The following is an 18,934-nucleotide window of genomic DNA, read 5'->3' on the forward strand; positions in this document are numbered from 1 at the left end:
AATCAATTGATTTAGCATAAGAACTAAGAGTCCACTTCTTTGTGGTTTAACTAACACCAAAATTAATTTTTATGCAGGTAGTATAAGGATTGCACTTGGAAAAACATAGATTGGACAACATCACATATGCAAAGTTGGCCTAAAAGGACAGTTTTCACAACTGTGTCATACACACACTCACATACACCTATGTGTCATACACATAGGTTTTCATATGCATGTGCATGGTTGTTCTCTTTTAGCCATTTTATCATCTACAAAGGATTTAAGATGCAGCCCCCCCCCCCACCCCGCCAAATTCATATTGGGGGAATTCTGTGATTAGGCTGGAAACAGCTGAAAGATGTCCAAAGCAATACAATCTACTGATTAAAAAATATAGAATTGTTAAAAAATATTAACTTATACTAAGTAACAATGGTGATGGTGATAATAATCACATTCAACAATTCATATATAAGTCCTATAGGCCAAGAATTACTCCATCATCCTCACCAATGAAGCTGACAAAACCGTGAACATTTTTTGGTTGGATAACTGGGGACATCAAAAAAGTAGTCACTGTTAGAATCAGAAAGTCCTTAGCCAGGGTGCGCAGTTCTGCTAGACTTGGTGTTTGGTGACTTTTTTTTTTTCTTTTACTGTGTTTTATTACTATTCTTAATTGAGATACAATTCAAATACCATAACATTTTCCATGTTAAAATATACATTTCAGTAGGTTTTAGAATATTCATAACGCAGCATGAACATCACCACTATCTAATTCCACAACATTTTTATCACCCTAAAAAAGAAACCCTTACCCCTTAGCTGTCATTCCCCATGCCCTCCTTTCATCAGCTGCTGGAAGCCACTTATCTACTTATTTCTCTATTCAACGCCTGCTTATATAGAACATAATTTTAATCCTTCATTCAGAACCAAAATGAAATTGTGAGATTATATTACCTATATATACATATAAGCTTTAAATGTGTTTAATATGTACCTATTATCAATCTGTGCATTTCATTTGATCTAGTTTGTACATGCTCCCCTGTTATTAGCTGTGTTCCTACAGACATACTTCCATATTTGAACGAATTCCATCAGATAGTGCGTTCAGTACCTAAATCTGGTGTTGTCAGGATTGACAATTACATACTGAGTTTAAAAAAAAAAAAACAAAAAACTAGCAACCAGATTTAAACTTTGTGCTTTGTAGTTCATGAAACAATTTCAGGGGACGCCTGGGTGGCTCAGTCGGTTAAGCTTCTGACTCTTGATTTTGGCTCATGTCATTATCTCACAGTTTGTGAGACCAAGCCCTGTATCAGGCTCTGCACTGAGCATGGAAATTGTTTAAGATTCTCTCTCTCCCTCTCCCTCTGCCCCTCCCCTGCTCATGCTCTCTCTCTTAAAAAGAAAGAAAAGAAAAGAAAAGAAAAGAAAAGAAAAGAAAAGAAAAGAAAAGAAAAGAAAAAAGAAAATAAGGAAGGATGAATGAATTTCAAAAAGAAGCTACTCATTATACTCTTTTTGGTGTCTACATATTTAGAAGCCTGGCATGGGGGGTGGACAGTGGGGTGGAAGAAAGAGGCGAGTCCCCTCTGTCCCTATTACATCATGTGTCTGGAGCAATCAGGAGGACAGCTCCTTTTTATCGTAAGGAATTTGGTGGCAGTCCCTATAGAACATTTGCTCCTTAGGAGGACTTCCCAAAGTACTTTTAAAAGTCCCACAGTAGCTATGTTAAACAGTAAAGCCATATGCAAACTAATACCAAAAAGAGACTGTGTTTTTTTGGTGCTGTTTTGTGCCAAGCATTACCTTGTCTGTTCATAGCCAGTCTCGCAGTCATAAAACCTTATTGTGCAAAGTATAACATTAGCACCCCAGTTCAACTTCCCTCTGATTTCTAGCACTGAAAAAAATAGCCATTTCTGTGATTTGGGCATAGAACCTAACTGCAGAGGAATTTGCATTTGTATGAAGGGGGCTGAAACCCAGCCTCAGCATCAGCCAAAGTTTTATTCTTTTATTTTACTTTACTAGGAAAGTAGAGAGTATCTTAATAAATCCTCCTTTCCTCTTTTAGCACACTTAAAAACCCATCTTCGAGCTCCACTGACTCCATTAGGTTAGAACTTTAGCATTAAGTACAAAGGGAGGAAAAGTATAGGTGTGTGGGTGGAGAGAAGGAGAGAAGGAGAAAAGAGCTAGCACATGGAGAACAACTCGCTTAGCCTGTCGCTCAAGAATGAGGAGGCTGTGTGAAGAACCAGAAGGCCTGTCAAAGATATCTCAGCTTCAAATGGGACCTGCCAGTCCACACAGGGCTCACATGCGGTTTCTGAGATACTACCTCACTTGAATCCTTTTGACTTCAGTTTCTGTTTTAGGACTTCTTGATTTAGCTTCTGTTTTAGCATTTACACAAGAATAATTTTACAACAAAAGGTAAATGTCTTGTAAACTAATGGGAAACATATTGCTTGGCATAGTTTATAATGTCAGGATTTATGGCTCTAACACTGAGGGTCTCTCTGACCTCAAAGATAACATAATGAACCAGCAATGTGCTGCAAATGGCTCAGTGTGATTTTTATTAGTTCTCATAATTGCCCCTTATTAATTTGTATGCACGTAATAAGCACTCACCTTCACAGTCTGCCCGGCTTCAGGGCCATCCTAGAAGTAGGAGAAAAAAAATAGATAAATAACAGAGGTGATAACAGATAGATGGTATCTCCTGCTTATTCAGAAATACCTCCCGTTAATAATTTAGATCCAATTTCATTGTGTGTTAATTTATAGTATTCTCATGGGAACAATTCACATCAAATGTGTGGGACCAGACAGTTCTCCATTTCCGCCTGAGAGTAAGTGAGAAGTTATGTATAAAAATGGTATAAATTATCCAGGGAGCCAACCCTCTTGCTACTTTTCATGCTCTTTGCTCTTGGCTATGGCTTTAATTGCATCAAAGGAAGGTTGGAAATGTTTGAGGAGGTAAATTATTGCACCTTTTGATTATCTTTAAATCAGAGGTAGTTTAATTAATGTCTGGTTACTATAAGTCTCTACTCAAAAAAAAATTGCTGTAAACATAATCCATTAAGTAGGAATATGGGCTGTCTTATATGGGAAGACCACCCAAGAGTGGGCTCTCTCTGGCTGTCCTGACCTTAGAGGGAAAAAGTAGGAGCATTCACTGTAGTTGGGCCCTTTTCCCATTCCTGGTTCCTTCTCTCAGATTTTCAAAACCAACAAAACCATTTGTTTAGCTGAAAATGAGCTGATTTGCCCAGACATCAGTCACAAGACAAAGCAAAAGCAAGTGCTCAGTTGGTTTGAGATACTAGAACAGGCAATGTCTATGACGGAAAATTATAGAATTGAATTAGAACTTTGCAACTTTTAGCAAGTCTTTCTATCTCTGTGGCCCAGACCAATGGGTAAGAATGTTTGTCCCGCTGTGGCCAGAATTGTGTATAAATGGCTTTCAAACTTGAAGTCACAGTCCATTAGTGGGTCATGAAGTCAGATTAATGGGTTGTGATCAGCACTAAAACCAAATCAGATAATACAACAAAAACTATTAGAGTACACAGGATGGGTAAATGTTGTTTTGTAAAACTTGGGTTTCCTTTATCTACGTATGTATCCATGAGGTGCGAGGTTCACTTGACTGTGGAATAAATAAACACCATACTCTGGTTTAAAGTTTGAAAAGTTTTGTAGACACTGCACATACAAAAGTACTCCAAGTGCTATGCACAAGTCAGTTCCTTTGTTTATGGAATTCACTTTTGAGTAAATCACATTAGATAACTACTAGCACTGGCCATTTTCAGTGAAGGTGAATTTTTTTCTAGTATTTCCTTTAACACTGACAGTTGCCTTCAGCTACTCTCTGGAAACATGATTTGTAGCATAAGCTTGATAAACCCACCCTGAGCTTAATTGCTTGCACAAAAGTGACTCAAACACACATACAGACACACACCTACACACACATACCATATTTCAGAGGGAAGTTTACTCTCACTCAACACAGACATGACAGCAAAAACTTTGTAAAGAAGCATTTAGGAGCATTTTTAGTCAAAGCCTTTCATAACTTGAAAACAGTGGTCTTCTCTGTTTCTTTGAAAGTCTATGGCTGGAAGGCAAAGAGGGTAGTTGAAGGATGGTAAATATTCTGTGTAACTAAAGCATTGAGGGCAAGGTCTCACATTACAGAACCAGCCAATTCTTTCCAAAGGGTTACTGCAGAGTCATCCAATGTCAAGGCCACTAAGGACTTTAATTATGTATTGATACCCCTAGCTCTTCCCATGGGGGATCGGAAAGGGCATAGGACATGTTCTATTGATTTGCTCAATTCCCATAGCTGATGACTCACCATAGACTTCCTTCTACACTTGGCTCAGCCTGTGCCTAAAGATCTCCAGTGACTGGGGTATGTCATCTCTTTCCTGGGAAGCAGGCCACACAGAATACTTGATACAGCATCATACCAATCCATAATCAATCACTGCAGATTGAGTTAAAGAGAAAAAGGAGCCCTCTGAGGGCAAGGTCCCAACCAACTTGCATCTCTCTACTACACTGACGTAGAGGAGGGCTAAGTCCATGCACTGCTCAAAATATAATTGCCCTGGAATGAACATGAGCTGTCCAGCCCCAGTTCCAGTAGAAGATCTGAAATGCCTGAATGCCCATTAAATCACTTGTCTGTTACTCTCATTTGTTTTGTAAACAATGCTGCAGACAGTGCCTCGGCTGATATTCTACAGTCCACCTTGGGACAATGGATACGAGGGTGGTCCTGGATTACATCTTTTTCTGCTATTATTTAAGACATGAACAATGACAGCTGCCTTACCAGTGAGACGGCAGCTTAAAAGAGAGAGAGCTCAATGCCAGGATTTGAAAAGGAAGAAAAACAATTTCTGAGCTACTTAGACACTCACCTGGATGGAAAATGTGAGAGAAGTCCCCTGGAAATGCTTCTCCACCACCATCCCGACTCTCTGGGTTGCCTGGAACAAATCTGCCACTTCATCTGGACGCAGGTCTCGGAAGCGCTCCACTGGCCGAAGGGGACACACGAGGACATCTGCAGTGAGTTCTGTTAAGGCACACTTTGCTTGCTTTGGGTAGGATTTTTACCAACAAGTTTATACCCACAGTATTGAATCCCCTTGGCCCAGGGCCTGAACTCTCAAAGACTAAGGAATAAAAGAACAAATATTTACCAACCACCAAACTCCAAGAAGTTCAAAAAGGAGCTTACAAACATGGTTAATTATACTTTGAAAGAGAAGCAGTGGTGTGCTAAAGAAATTCTTTTAAGAGAAAAGGGCATTAATGTTCAGAGAGACTCAAGTGCTGGCTGAAATAATTATGCCAAGAGGCAAAATCTATTCTGGACCATTATCTCCTGACCCCAATTCGAAAGCTCCATCTTCTCAAACAGCCAAGGGCACTGGGTTGGAAAAACAAGCAGAATATCCAGTCAGTTTCTCTATGGAGAGTATCACATTTAAAATTTTAATTTCAATATCTCTTGAGAGAAATGTGTAATGAAAACACAATAGTAGTTGTTTTATTTATGTTTAAAAGGAGAGCAGACATTCTGAAAACGTACAGTGAACTTCATTTATAATAAGAGATGTGCCATGTGGTTAACCATTTTATGACAAATGTTCCTCCAATTGATTATTAAGAATTCTAGAAGCCAGTTGAAGAACATTTAAGAAAAGGGACTTTTTACTTCTACAAACAAAACCTTCTCAGTGCATTCTAGAAGTGAGACAAGTCAACATATTTATGCTATTGGCCTGAACAAATAAGAGCTAGAGAAAAAGAATCTAAGTTTGATCATTTGCTGGTGACAAATTAACATTCAATGTTACATCATCAATAACATTTCAGTTGTCTTCGTATTTGAATTCCCCATACACATGCAGCTACACGTGCAATCATGCATGCATACATATATACGCACATGGGAATACATTAAATTTTATTTAGTTTTCAGGTACCAGCAGGAGAAAAAAGTGCTCAGATATTCTTTTTGGTTTCTTTCTTTCTTTTTTTCCTTTTTCTTGTTGTTTTAAAACAGTGTGCTTTGCCTGAAGCTAGGCACCTATGGGGCATAATAAAATCTCAATTCTACAATTGCTAGTCACACCAGAATTGCAAGCATTTTAGCCTACCACACTGGTAGGATTCAGCCCAAAGGGAAAGAAATGCACTGAACTCAGCTGGGTGGGCGTAATTTCCATAAGAGAAGGGCGGGGTGGGGGGGGGGGAGCTGGTAGGGAAAGGGAAAGCTGAAAGGGAAACTGATTAATTTTGCTCATAATCAGGAAATTCATGTCAATGGTAAACTAGGAAAAGGAGCAGTGGTTTAATCTGAGTTCTTTTTTCAAGAGAGGGGAAGGGAAGGCTTCACCCACAGGGCATCAGATACTTAAAAAGATAATTATCCTTCTTTGGCAAGGCTGCTTTATTATCATGGGTCAATGAACCATTTAGAAATGAAGAATTTCCTTTCATTTCCGTTTAGCAGATTGCCAGCCTCCACTCCCACTGAGTTGCCTCTTCTTTGTTAAAAGACACCTTTCCCCATCTTCCTCCTCTCTCCACCTGCTCTTAGGCCCTGACTTCACCAAACCACAGCAAGATGACAACTTAGCAAGCTTCCAACAATACCCATAATTGCTGTGGTGAGCTATGTCTAAACACAGCAACCAGGTGGGGAAAGAAGGACATTTTCTTTAAATGACTGCTTACTATAAAACTTGGTGGAATGAATCTTAAATTCTTTGTATCTAATGTAACTTTAGTAATATCAACAACATCTGAAAGGTTTTGTTTTGTTTTGTTTCCAACACCCTAAAAATATTTTATTATCTGTTCATTTTCCTTGTCTGGTACTAAGGATTGGTTTGACCCAATGTTTAATGAATCAAAACATTTATGGAACTGAATCAAAATGACTGAATCTGTCAGCTGTTTTATCCTGTGTACACTTAACCACAGGGTCGTATATCACATACATTTATTACTTTAATTGAATGTTAATAATACTAATAAGAACATGTCACGAAACAGTTAGACAGGCTAAACATGTTCTCATTTAGATGGATATTTTTTCAACAGCCCATTTAGGCCACATTGCCCTGACATATATATTCCTTTCAAACTAACCCTCTATTAAGAAAACATCTGCATATACCAAACGATCTTCCTGTGTGAATGTTAAGATGAAATAGAATTAACTTTTAAGGGTGCTTACTTGGTTTGGGCAGGTGTTCATGTGGATAATCATTGTCTTTGCTCTGTTGGGACCCAGAGGATAGACAGACAGGTATCTCAACCTGTCAGTGGACACACAGGTAGGCTCCACAAGACTTGACAGAGAGACAGATGGGTCTGGAGTTACCCAGGGTATGGATCTGGGGGTCCTGGGTACTGTGTGAGTCACCGAGCTAACCAACAGCAGATTCACTAGTCTCCCCTGGCCATTCTAGGTACTAAATGGCATCAGGAAGTCAGGACCAACCACCATCCCTCAGTTCCTTTGAAACGAGAGAAAAGATGCCCTCACCTCATATAGATAGTAGGCACTGACTACTACCTACCTAATTCCAGAAGCTCCTTTTCCAGTCCTCCCATACACACTATACATCTATCACATGTGCCTTCTTTCTGTTCATCTAACACACTGAACTCGTTCCCAGATTTTGAGGCTTTTGTCCTAGCTGTTTGTTCTCCCTAGAATTCAATTCCCATGTTCTTCGCATGGCTGCTTCTTTCTCACCTTCTGATTCTATTCCAATACTGCTCCCTCAAAGGAGCATTCCAGAACCATCAGTTTAAACTGCTACCTAGTTTCGTCCTCTTCTATCACCCTTTTTTCACCTTGCCGTAGCTCTTGCCACCAGCTGGTAGTTTTCTTGGCTGGCTACTACCTTCCTGAATGAGAAGGTAATCTCCACAAAAGCAGAGGCTGTCTTGTTTACTGTTGTCTCACCCCTGCCTAGAACACCAGACTTAATAAGTACTGCTGCAATGAGTGAATACATTATGATCCAGACCCTCTGATCAGCTACCTCTGAGTACTAACACCCTGACAAAATGGAGACAACATCCATTCATTTTCAACCATCTCTACAAGATTGGGATAGTCCACAAGATTTTTTTTTTAATTCAAGGAGGTTTATTATTAATATTTAGCATAACTAGAGCTAATGTTGGGTGTGCATTGGAAAAATGTAAACTCATTTCTAATGTAAGTTAATTTTCACAAGTGCACAGGAAATATAATGATTTCCTTATATAATGACGAGGGGAAATTAAGAAAACCTTTTAATATAATTATAAAAAACTATAAAGAAGGGGTTTCTAGATTATTCAGACTCTATACCGATAAAAAGCTGCTTTCTATTTGGACTAGAAAGTGTAATTCATTTGTTCATTCAGTGAACAGTGAGCATCAGTTAAGTGGCTGGACACTGTACTAGGCTCTGGGATGAGCAAAAGACAACAGGAAGTTTCTCTAGTTCTTCCTGTCCAGGAGATGGGCACCAAAACAGAATACTGCAGTACTATGGGAGGTACAGATGTAGGATAAGAGGATGCAGAAGCAGAGCAAAGCACCCAATGCAGCAGAACCTGGGACACCTTAATAAGGCAAAGGTTCCAGGACAACCTTGGGGATCTCCAAGTGTGGTCAAATATCCCGTGGCTAGCTGAGAATACAAGCAGGTTCATAAAGGATTTAAAGCAGGTCAGTAAACCTTTTCTGCAAAGGGCCAGATGGAAAAATTGTAAGCTTGGTGGACTATATGTCTAAGCGGCTATAAACAATACAAACAATAGTAAGTGTGGCTATATTCCAGTAAACCTTTGTTTACAAAAAGAAGAGACAACCCAGACTTGGCCCATGGACTTAATAATGTGAACCCTTGGCTTAGAGGAATCACATGAGAAAAAGGTAACTAAAGGAAGTTAGAACTATTTGGGGGCCCATTCTTTTCCAAAGTTGAAGACTATAGTGTTATTTAAATAGTATATTAGACAAATATCATTATGGTATCCTAAAAATTTTCACTTTCTAAGCAAAATACCTGGGCATAATTGAGATATTTCCTCACCCTGTGTGTAGCACTTTTGATGCTTTTAAAGACCAACCACAACGAGAAACTGTGTTGCAGTGATACCATCATATAGATAAATCACAAGTGTTACTCCCCAGTCCAACTAAAGGAGTTTCTGCCATCTTTCATTGGAAAAACAAAGTATATGATCTACAAACATATGAGAGTATAAAAACAGTATGTTATTCACAAATTCATCAGACAATAAAAGTACTTTCTCAAAATAAGTGCATACACTTTGGAAGAAAACACCACACTGCTTAAAGATGGTGTTATCATGCGCTGCATGCTTCTTATAGACAAACAGCTCAGGGAAAGCAAATTAACTTTGAAGACCCGCTCTTATAACTCTACTGCATCTGTTTATATGCCAGTAGTTTTAAGGTAATACCACAAATGCAGTATAAGTTAATTTAGAGAGTCTTAGGCATTGTTATTGGGCAAACACCATATTATATATAGGCTATAAGAACACACTTTCTTTTGAGTCCTCTTTGCTTGGGATTAGTGCCTCTGAAGAGACTTTTTAGCCAATATGCATGATAACCCTCAAAGAAGTTAATCTGCATAATTGAATTTAATATATGTTTATCCAGGATTCATCATGGGTGAAAACCTATGAAAGAGAGTTATCAAATGGAATCTGGTCTCTCTTTTATAATCCAAAATAGAGAAGTCCATTTAGTAGTAACATTTTCTTTTAAAGAAGAGAAGGTAGTAATTAGAGTTTAGTTTCTGTGGTCCACAAAGAGATTGCTCATAACAGAGGGAAATCAAAGAAGACTTCCTAGTGCACACGAGATTTAAAGTCAGTTTTACAAATGGGGGAGTAATTCAACCAGTGGGCCAGAGTGCAGCCCATGTGTCCATCCATCCTTCCACTAGAGCCTCCTCTCAGTCCAGAGTCTGTGCTAGCATTTAGGGCACCAAGATGAGTACAATAAAGTAAATGACTTCAAAGCATTCACACTAATGTCCCAAACTGTCATGCAGTATAAACAGATCATCACAACACAGAGAGATGAGGACTATTGATAGAAATCAGTACAGAATGTTGTGGGAGCACAGAGGAGGCAGAATCTAACTCTGCCTAGGGGTGTGAGATAAACTTTTCAGTATGGTCTTGCATTTCAATTTTCTAAAATCAGCAACTATTTCTCCAAATTTGGACCAAGATCTGTCCTTGAAAATGGCCTAGCAACTTATGGTTAGCTTTAAAGAAAATTGTCAGACATGCCTTCTTTGGCAATAATCACTGTTTCATTTATAAATGTACTCTCCTTTACTTAATCTTTCCAAAAAATCCATAAACTACTATTATAATTCCTATTTTTCATATGAGAAAATTACAGCTTATAGAAAATAAGAAACTTGCACAAGACAGCATACCGAATATGAAACTAAAACTAGAATTCTCCCAAAGCTTGATTCCAAATTCCATGTTATTAACCATAGCACTGTGATGCTAAAACGTTTTGTACTTTTATGACTTAGTCTCTGCCTACCCTCCCATTAAAGTATGTTCTGCATCTCAGAGTCTCTCTGCTTGTGGAAGAGACATGGGTGCAATGAAACACAAAGATACTGTGCAAAACTGCTAACAGCCTGACAAACATTTAGGTTCAAATGAAGAAAGCAGAGGAGATCAGGAATCCCATCATGGTAGGAAACCTCAGGAAAAGGGAAGTAGTAAGTATGCCCTCATCCTAACAGAGAACTGTGAGTACTGACATCAAGAATGAGAGAACCACCTCACCTTGTACCAGGGGTTCAACTGGAAGAAGAATGGAAGGATGTGGAGCCTGCATTTGGCTCCTTCCACTCTATCATTTATTCATTCATTCATTCTAATTGAAGTACAGTTGATGCATATTATATTAGCTTCAGATGTACAACATAGTGATTCCACAAGTTTATACTTATGATATGTTCACCACAAACGTAGCTACTATCTGGTCCTTTTATATTTTTGAGGTAGGCTTGCTTCAAGGCACCTTTGGCTCCCCTCAGTTGGCAGATTCTGGAGGAAGCTTAGCTACAACAATCAATATCAATGGGTCAGGCTGACAGACACACTGAAAAATCCCATGGCCTGTTGGACAGTCTAGTAATCCAGAGTCAATGACTCACAATTATTTATATGACCAAGGACCACCAGCAAGTTGGTAGCTTAATGCCTTTTATTTCCCTCTTCAGCTCACCACCAGTCTGTAAGTGACTGTCTCTATCCTTTGGATGTAAACATTCGGGGTGTTTTTGCCACACTGAAGTGGTAACACAACATGCCAGACCCTGTGCTGGACTCTTAGTGACACACAGCTAACCCAGAATACATACAATGAAAGAAAGAAATCAAATGGACTTTTTGCAGTAGTCAAGCACTTAAGTTGATGTGGTAGATTATATATAAATATTACCACAAAAGTCCCTCCCATCCCACCTCCCCCTTGCAAAGTGACTTTGCTTCTCTTCTCATCAAAAATTGGTGTCTGTTTCCTCTCCCCTCAAATTGTGGCTGGACTTGTGACTTGCCTTGATTAGTTAAATGTGATAGAAGTTTCACTGTGTGACTTTCCAGGGTCAGGCCTTAACAGACATTACAACTTCTGTTTTTTGTTCTCTTGGAATGCTGAGACCAAGATGCTATGAAAAGCCCAGCTAGCCCACTGGGGAGCAAAAACCACATGGAGGAGAACTAAGGTACCTTATGATACTCCACACCAACTGTTAGAACCTTCCAGACACAGGAGACCTACTAACTGACTTCCAACTTCCAGCTATCTACTGCTGTATTATGACAACAAACACAAACACAGTGGCTTAAAATAACACCATTTTGTTTTCTTATCCTAATTCTGTGGGAGGTTGTTGCTGCTGGGCTCACTCAGGCAACTGCTTTCAGTTAGGAGGTAGGCTTGGGGATGGGCTCAGCTGGGTCCACTGGGCCCCTCACTCCATGTGTTCTTTCATCCCAGCCCCAACGCAGAAACTCTAAGGCTTCTGAAGGCTTAAGTTCTCCCACATTCTATTGGTCAAATGAAATCACAGGCCAGCCCCAGTTCAAGGTAGAGAAATAAATTCCATTTCCTTTTTAAAAAAATGTTTATTTATTTTGAGGGGAGGAGGGAAAGAGAGAGGAGAGAGACAATCCCAAGCAGGCTCCACCTGTCGGTGTAGAGCCCCACAGTCTCCATCTCATGAAACATGAGATCATGACTTGGGCTGAAATCAAAAGTTGGCTGCTTATCCAACGGAACCCTCCAGGCACCCCAATAAATTCCATTTCCTGACCTGAGGAGTAGAGAGGCCACACTTCCAAGGGCAGTGAAAGTCTTATGGCAGTGGTGGACATCACTATAATAATCCACCACAGTTGGTAACTGTGATAAGTTCTGGGAATTTTATAAAAATGAACAGGTCCCCAAGATATCTTAATGTCCTATGGAGTACATACAGCCATGGTATTTTGGGAGCTCGGATGGGTCTTAAACATTATCCTCCAATTGTTATTTCATCAATATTTTCCTTGTTGGATGGAAAAATAAATGGGGGAACAGAGTTCAGGTGATTTTCTCAGTATCACACAGGCACACATTTGGAACTGAAACTCAACAATTTGGCTTCCAAACCAAAGCTCTTTCCATTACACATGAGATGGCAAAACACTGCACCTCTGCCATTATGTTCCAGTGCTAAATACATGGCAGACATCAATAATCAGCTACAAAATTCTCTCCTTGAAGCAGAGACTCAGGGACGCCTGGGGTGGCTCAGTCAGTTAAACAACTGACTTCAGCTCAGGTCATGATCTCACAGTTTGTGAGCTCAAGCCCCATATTGGGCTCTGTGCTGGCAGCTCAGAGCCTGGAGCCTCCTTCAGATTCTGTGTCTCCCTCTCTGTCTACCCTTCCTGCACTTCTGCTCATGCTCTGTCTGCCTCTTTCAAAAATAAATAAACCTTACAAAAAATTAAAAACAAGACAAAACAAACAAACAAAACAACAAAGAGACTCAGATTCCTTCTCAATCCTGATCTCTGAGTAGACATCACCAGTCAGATTGGGCATGTAATAAGAGATGCAGGTGTCATTTCTGTGGCCCTCTATACTGCCTCAGGAAACAAAAAACAACTGCAAAGGCCATGTGGGACAAAAACAAAGGGAAATGCTGCAAAAGTGAGAATTTGCCCAAGCACATCAAATGTTCATTATGTTGCTACATTTTTATTCAAAATAAATTTGATAAGTTTAAAATTTGCTCATCATGGATAATAACTGATGATCTAAAAAATAATTTTATGTACATTTCCAGGACAAATATGAAATATTTAAATATAGAGTCATGACAGAGAAATGGAAATGTACTGATTCAGGTGATTAATTAAAGGAGACAGCAGAATATTATTCTCAGAGTTGTTCAGACTTGCTCCCATTTATTTTTCTATATCTGATCTATTCTAGGGATTCAGAATATAAAAATCACTAAAATAAATCAAACCATCAAAATATCATTGATTCTGATGAGGGTGATTAGCATGTGCAGATATGAATATGGAGGAAGTCAGCATCAAATAATATGACAAAGAATTAGTCATTCTTCTGAACTAATAAAAAAGTAGAGTGTATTCATCTCTCCTGCAGATTAGTTTGTAGTTCAATGACAAGCAAGGAACTTTCCAGTTTGCACTAAAGACTTCTGAAGACCCTGTGTAATGAGTTACCTGCTCCAACAAATAATCCTAGCCCTTGCAAATGTTTAAAATAATTCATAATGATACTTCAAAAAAACAACAGGATGGACCATGAGGTATTTTTTTAAGAGAAGATTCAATTTATTTGATTTAAATGACACAGTTGTGGAGCTTTGAATCAAAGTAGGTGGCAATTCAAAAAGTAATCTACTATTCACAATGTAAGCACTTCTGTAAATTTTCTTATCAGAAAGGTAGAAATTTTACCCCAAAATTAAGCAATACAATTCTGAAGAAGCAATTTGCCAGTATGGGCCACATCTTTGTTCACTGGATATTAAAACACCCACTGTAGGAACTCAAGGAAAACACGGGATATTCATCAACCATAAGTATAAATGTTGTGAACATAATTTTAAGCAAATTTGATTTCCAGAATATGATAAATTCCAGCATGGTGTGATTAAGTTACTGATAGTACTCTGCTCATACCTGGATCTCAGGGCAAGCATCTCTTAAGTATCCATGAGAATTCTCATGTTTTGTCCTGGGGAATGCTTTGGGCCAAACATATAGTCACAGTAAGTCCTTGCTCATCTGGGGGAAGAGAAGCCAAGCATCCTTTACTAGGCAGATCTGCCCTGAGCCATCTCCCAAACTCCTATACCCATCTGGATGCTCAGAGGTGAGAATCACATTCAGAGGGAGAAGTAAACATGTGCCTTCAAAGAAAACAAAATGAAAAAGGGTGCCTGCAGCCTGGCAGCACTTTGGGGCAGATTCTTTGGTTTAAATGTCACACAGTATTCTGTGAATTTTTCAAGGCAAATGAATCTTATATTGATTATCCTAACAGAATCAGAATGGGGAACACTGATGCTTACAATAAGTCAAATATGTGGGGAACAGTAAGTAATATCAGAAGGGGAAGGAAAGAATGTATAACATTTGTTTGCTGCCTACTATGTTCTAGTGATCATCACTGACCCTTTGAGGTAGATAGTATCACCCCCATTTTTCCACATTTATCAGTTCAGGCCAACAAAGTGAAATTACATACCCAAGGTCACACAATTATTAAGTGAAAATGTTGGCTAAGGCCATGTGGTAAAAGCATCTCTGCTGCTTCAATGACTCCAAGGTCATGGAAGTTTCCATGTACCTACTGCAGTGTTTACTATAGTGGTTCACCAGAACACTGGTTCCATGAGATGTTATTACACATTATAAAGGGAAGAAAAATGGGTGATCTGCGACGATTAAGAAGCACTAGATGAAATGAAGTAAAAGGTTTCTTTACAGCAGTACTCATCAGGATATTTAATGTTCTAATGTGCACTGACTTCTCAAAAAGCAGAGATGCCACGCAGCATTTCTCATGTTTGCTTAGCAATCACATCATCATCATCATCATCATCATCACTTTGCAGAACATTGCATAGGACAAATGTCTTAGGGGATGTTCTCTGGGAATCTTTGGGAATATCACTTACCTCAACACAGAGGTGCCTGAAAAAGTTTTATGTTTTTTAAACAAAAAGTAAACATCCTGTTAATTCACATGGGCAGAGCGAGACGGCATTCTGCTAAATGAAATATGCTGAGAAGTTGAACATTGAAATATATCTAATGGTATATGAAGTCATTAGTGCTGTTTACCAACTATTTCAGGTTCTTGCCATATCTGGGCACAGGGTAGGATTACATTTCCTGGATCCATGTAGTTAGATGAAGCTGAAGGAATTCTGGCCAAGCAATTGTGAGCAGAAATGATATATATCACTTATGGACTTGAGCCCTTAACTGCAGTGTGAGACCCCAAAGCTCTCTTTCCTTATCCATGGCAACCAGATACATTAGTCGTGTAGTCATATGGGACTGGCATTATAGGTAAGCAGGGGGCTCTGTTCATCATCTGTTCTTAGTGATTAGAGCAAGTCTGTTAAACAGGTTTCATCTCTTTTGCCAACTTCCAACTAACCTGTAGTATCTGCCTGGAGCAGTATTTTGAAGAGATTCTGTGGCCATGATAGGAATCAGAAGGGAATAATGGAGGGATTTATTAATTTTGGCTGCCATGAGGGAAGGAAGAATATCAGTGTGCATAATCAAGTATCCGCCAGTCTTCAATTAGGAAGCAATACAAATATTTGTTCCCAGGCTCAATTTCCCCCTTTCTCGATGATATAGAAGTCATGTCTAGGTACTGCAAGGTCGCTAAGTAACAATTGTGAAAATGCGGTATTATCGTTATTGTCCTGGAGATACAAAGAATATAGAACTTAAATAATTCTGGTTAGGAGAGCATTAAAAAAGAAAGTTACTGTCACTGAAAAATATCTGTCCATAATGTGCCAACATGGGAGTGGGAACCAAGATGAGAATGTTATAAAAATGCTCTTAGGTATTAAAAGCTGGAAGAGTATTACAAAGAAGAATAATAAAGTACACTGGGCCTCTGAAGGAAATATTTAAAGATCATCCTCAATAAGGAAGTTTTTTAAACTACATGTATATTCTGCTATGAGAACCACTTCAAAAGCTTTATGAAATGTTTTTTTAAATTCTAGTATAAATCAGAAAAGAATGTTAAAGATTTGTAATTCATTGGAGATCTGCTGGAAAACCACAGGCAAGATAAGTAATTTCATAGCACTTGACCATCTATGCTTTCAGGCTACCAGTAGGTGAATGAGAACAGAACACTTTGAGTGTCTGCTTCTATAGGGTGACCAGACTGGCCCCAAACTCCCATACAGTTTGACCTCTTGGGTGTCTTTCCAACACAAATTCCACTAGGTCCTGAAAAGCATGGATTCCAACTTCCGGTTTGTTAATGCCATTCAAGAGCCACTGAGAAGTCCAATATCCATTAGATCTTCAGTACAGTTGGACAAACCAATGAAGCAACCCACACATCACAGTCTAGATACTACGGAAGGCAAAGAGCAACCAAGATATAAATGTGAAACAGCAGGGACTCTTTTACAGGAGAAAAGAAATTGGAAATGGGAGACAGAAAAGAAGGAAGAAGACATAAAAAGGGAATATTCAGCAGGTAAAGCATTCTTACAAGATGGGAAATACTTCCTGGTGAACAGGCTCAGATGACATTCCTGGTTTCACACATAGTGTAATGCAGAATAGTCCTTCCATAAGTATTTGGTGAAAGACCAAATGGCATGCATGCTCATTCACTGCTTAATCTGGGAAACAATTCTTTCATATAAGTAACTGTTCAAAATGTTTCAGAAATTGTTTCTGAGACACTGAACGAGACCAGACCCCACTTACTTATATGAAAATAATTAAGGGAAATGCACTTAAAAAAAAAAAAAAGCTTAGTTCTGAATTCTTGATCAAAAAGAGACCCGGCTAAAGGCATAGAAAAACTAAACATAAGATGCCCTTCCCTTCACACATCAAAGGCAGCGCTTGCATTTTAAGTGGAAAAGTAGACCATTAACTCATTGGAGCTTGGAAAGATCTGAGCATAACACTGTCCTATGTTCTTTTCAAAACAGTCATGAGATCTTTCTCTGTGACAAATACAAATGTTGATAGAAAAATTCTTTATTTCCAAAACCAAGAGCCTTCATTACGTTCACTTGGCATTCTTAGAATGTGAATCAACCACCCCCACCAAAAAAATAAATAAATAAAAATTCAGCCCTCCCTAAGTTAGCAATCTAAAAGAGACATGAGAATATTTCATAGTGAAAGGTGTACAAGGGCTTAATGAATGAATTTCTCCATCAGTGACTGAAGGAAGGCCATAAAGGAAAATTTTAGAGGAAAGGGTAGAAACAAAACTTATTAGGACTTTGTATGTTTTGTTCTCATTCATTAAGTACATATATTCGTACTTAATGAAATAAATGAAATTCTTAATGAATAAGTGAAAAACAGGCAAAGTCCTAAAAAATGCTCTGGTTTAAAATAAAAAAATTTAATTTTAAAAAAAGAGCCTCTCACATGGTGGGTATTGTGTAAGACACTGAGAACATAACACACACCAGCCATCATGCATCGCATCCTCTCCCCGTCCAAAAGTATATATTCTAGAAGGTGAAAAGGCAAGAAACAGATGAAAACATGGTCTGCTGTGAAAGAGACAAGGGTTGAGGTAAGAAAGCAACGTTGCAACAACACAAAGCAAAGTGTGGAAAGCCAACACTGCTACACTGGGAATAAGCTCGGCCTGTTTACCTGGAGCGTCACGAAACAGCATTGGCTCTCCACAGCTTCGGGTGGCTGTGTGGAGTGATTCTATCTGCAAGGGGAAGCCTCAGAAGCATCTCAGGTAGTGGGCAGCAGAAACTCGTGACAGAATCTGAGTTCTCTTTTACAAAGATCACTGTAAATGTTGTATAGAAAAAAGAAAAAAAAAAAGATTCAATCAAAGCAAGGAGAAAAGCTGAAGGCCATTGGGGATGGCTTTACCAGAGACTAGTTGAGAGATTCCAAATAGTCCGGGACTATGGTGGTGACAGTGCAGATACAAAGAATTTGAGATATATTTCTGACTCAGGAGCAACAGTACTTACTGATGTGGGGGGATGGGCATGAGAGGAGGGGGGTCAAAGAGGATCTCAGGGTTCTGGCCTAATGAGGTGGGTGGAGAGTGGTGTAATTTAGGAGCTATGGCGGTCAGAGGGGAAAGGCAGTGCCATGGGGCTCACTATCTAGAGATCTTTCCTTCTTGAATTTAGATTTCCCAAAACCAACTAACTTGTATGTGTAGATGCACCCCAGGGCTTCTTTGAATCTCCTGAAATTGGGAGTGGATCTGTTCATGGGGGTGGGGGAGAAGCGGGAGTATACATTGTTCTCCTGTGGTCTTGAGTTTGCAAAAAAATTCTTAGTCTTCTGACTCCAACTAAGAATCACTGATTTGAATTAACAAAATTATTTGGAGTTAGCTTCCAAAAGACGATTAAAAATAGGCTCATATTTCTATTCATTTTAGCTTAGACTCTAAGAGACCCACTCCTGAAGAGTGAAAAACAGTAGTTTATTTTGTGTCTGAACAATATGTTCACAAGGATGAACTCTCCACAAAAGACAAACTAAAGATTTATTTTTT

At 39.0% G+C, this 18,934-nt stretch overlaps 1 protein-coding gene across 12 annotated transcripts in view; it reads right to left on the reverse strand.

Annotated features, from left to right (window-relative positions):
* FHIT (fragile histidine triad diadenosine triphosphatase) overlaps positions 1-18,934 on the reverse strand; it is a 1,407,272-nt gene that overhangs the window by 264,300 nt on the left and 1,124,038 nt on the right. For 10 of the 12 annotated variants that reach the window (XM_042979314.1, XM_042979313.1, XM_042979310.1 and 7 more), the window contains 2 exons: positions 4,962-5,107; positions 2,644-2,673 (listed from right to left, as the gene is read on the reverse strand). In XM_042979314.1, the coding sequence (XP_042835248.1) occupies positions 2,644-2,673; positions 4,962-5,107 (176 nt within the window). Of the gene's footprint in view, positions 1-2,643; positions 2,674-4,961; positions 5,120-18,057; positions 18,206-18,934 lie in introns of all 12 variants that reach the window. The other 2 variants (XM_042979320.1, XM_042979319.1) reach the window with 2 other exon arrangements.

Source organism: Panthera tigris, chromosome A2 (assembly GCF_018350195.1).
Source record: "Panthera tigris isolate Pti1 chromosome A2, P.tigris_Pti1_mat1.1, whole genome shotgun sequence".
NCBI lineage: Eukaryota > Metazoa > Chordata > Mammalia > Carnivora > Felidae > Panthera > Panthera tigris.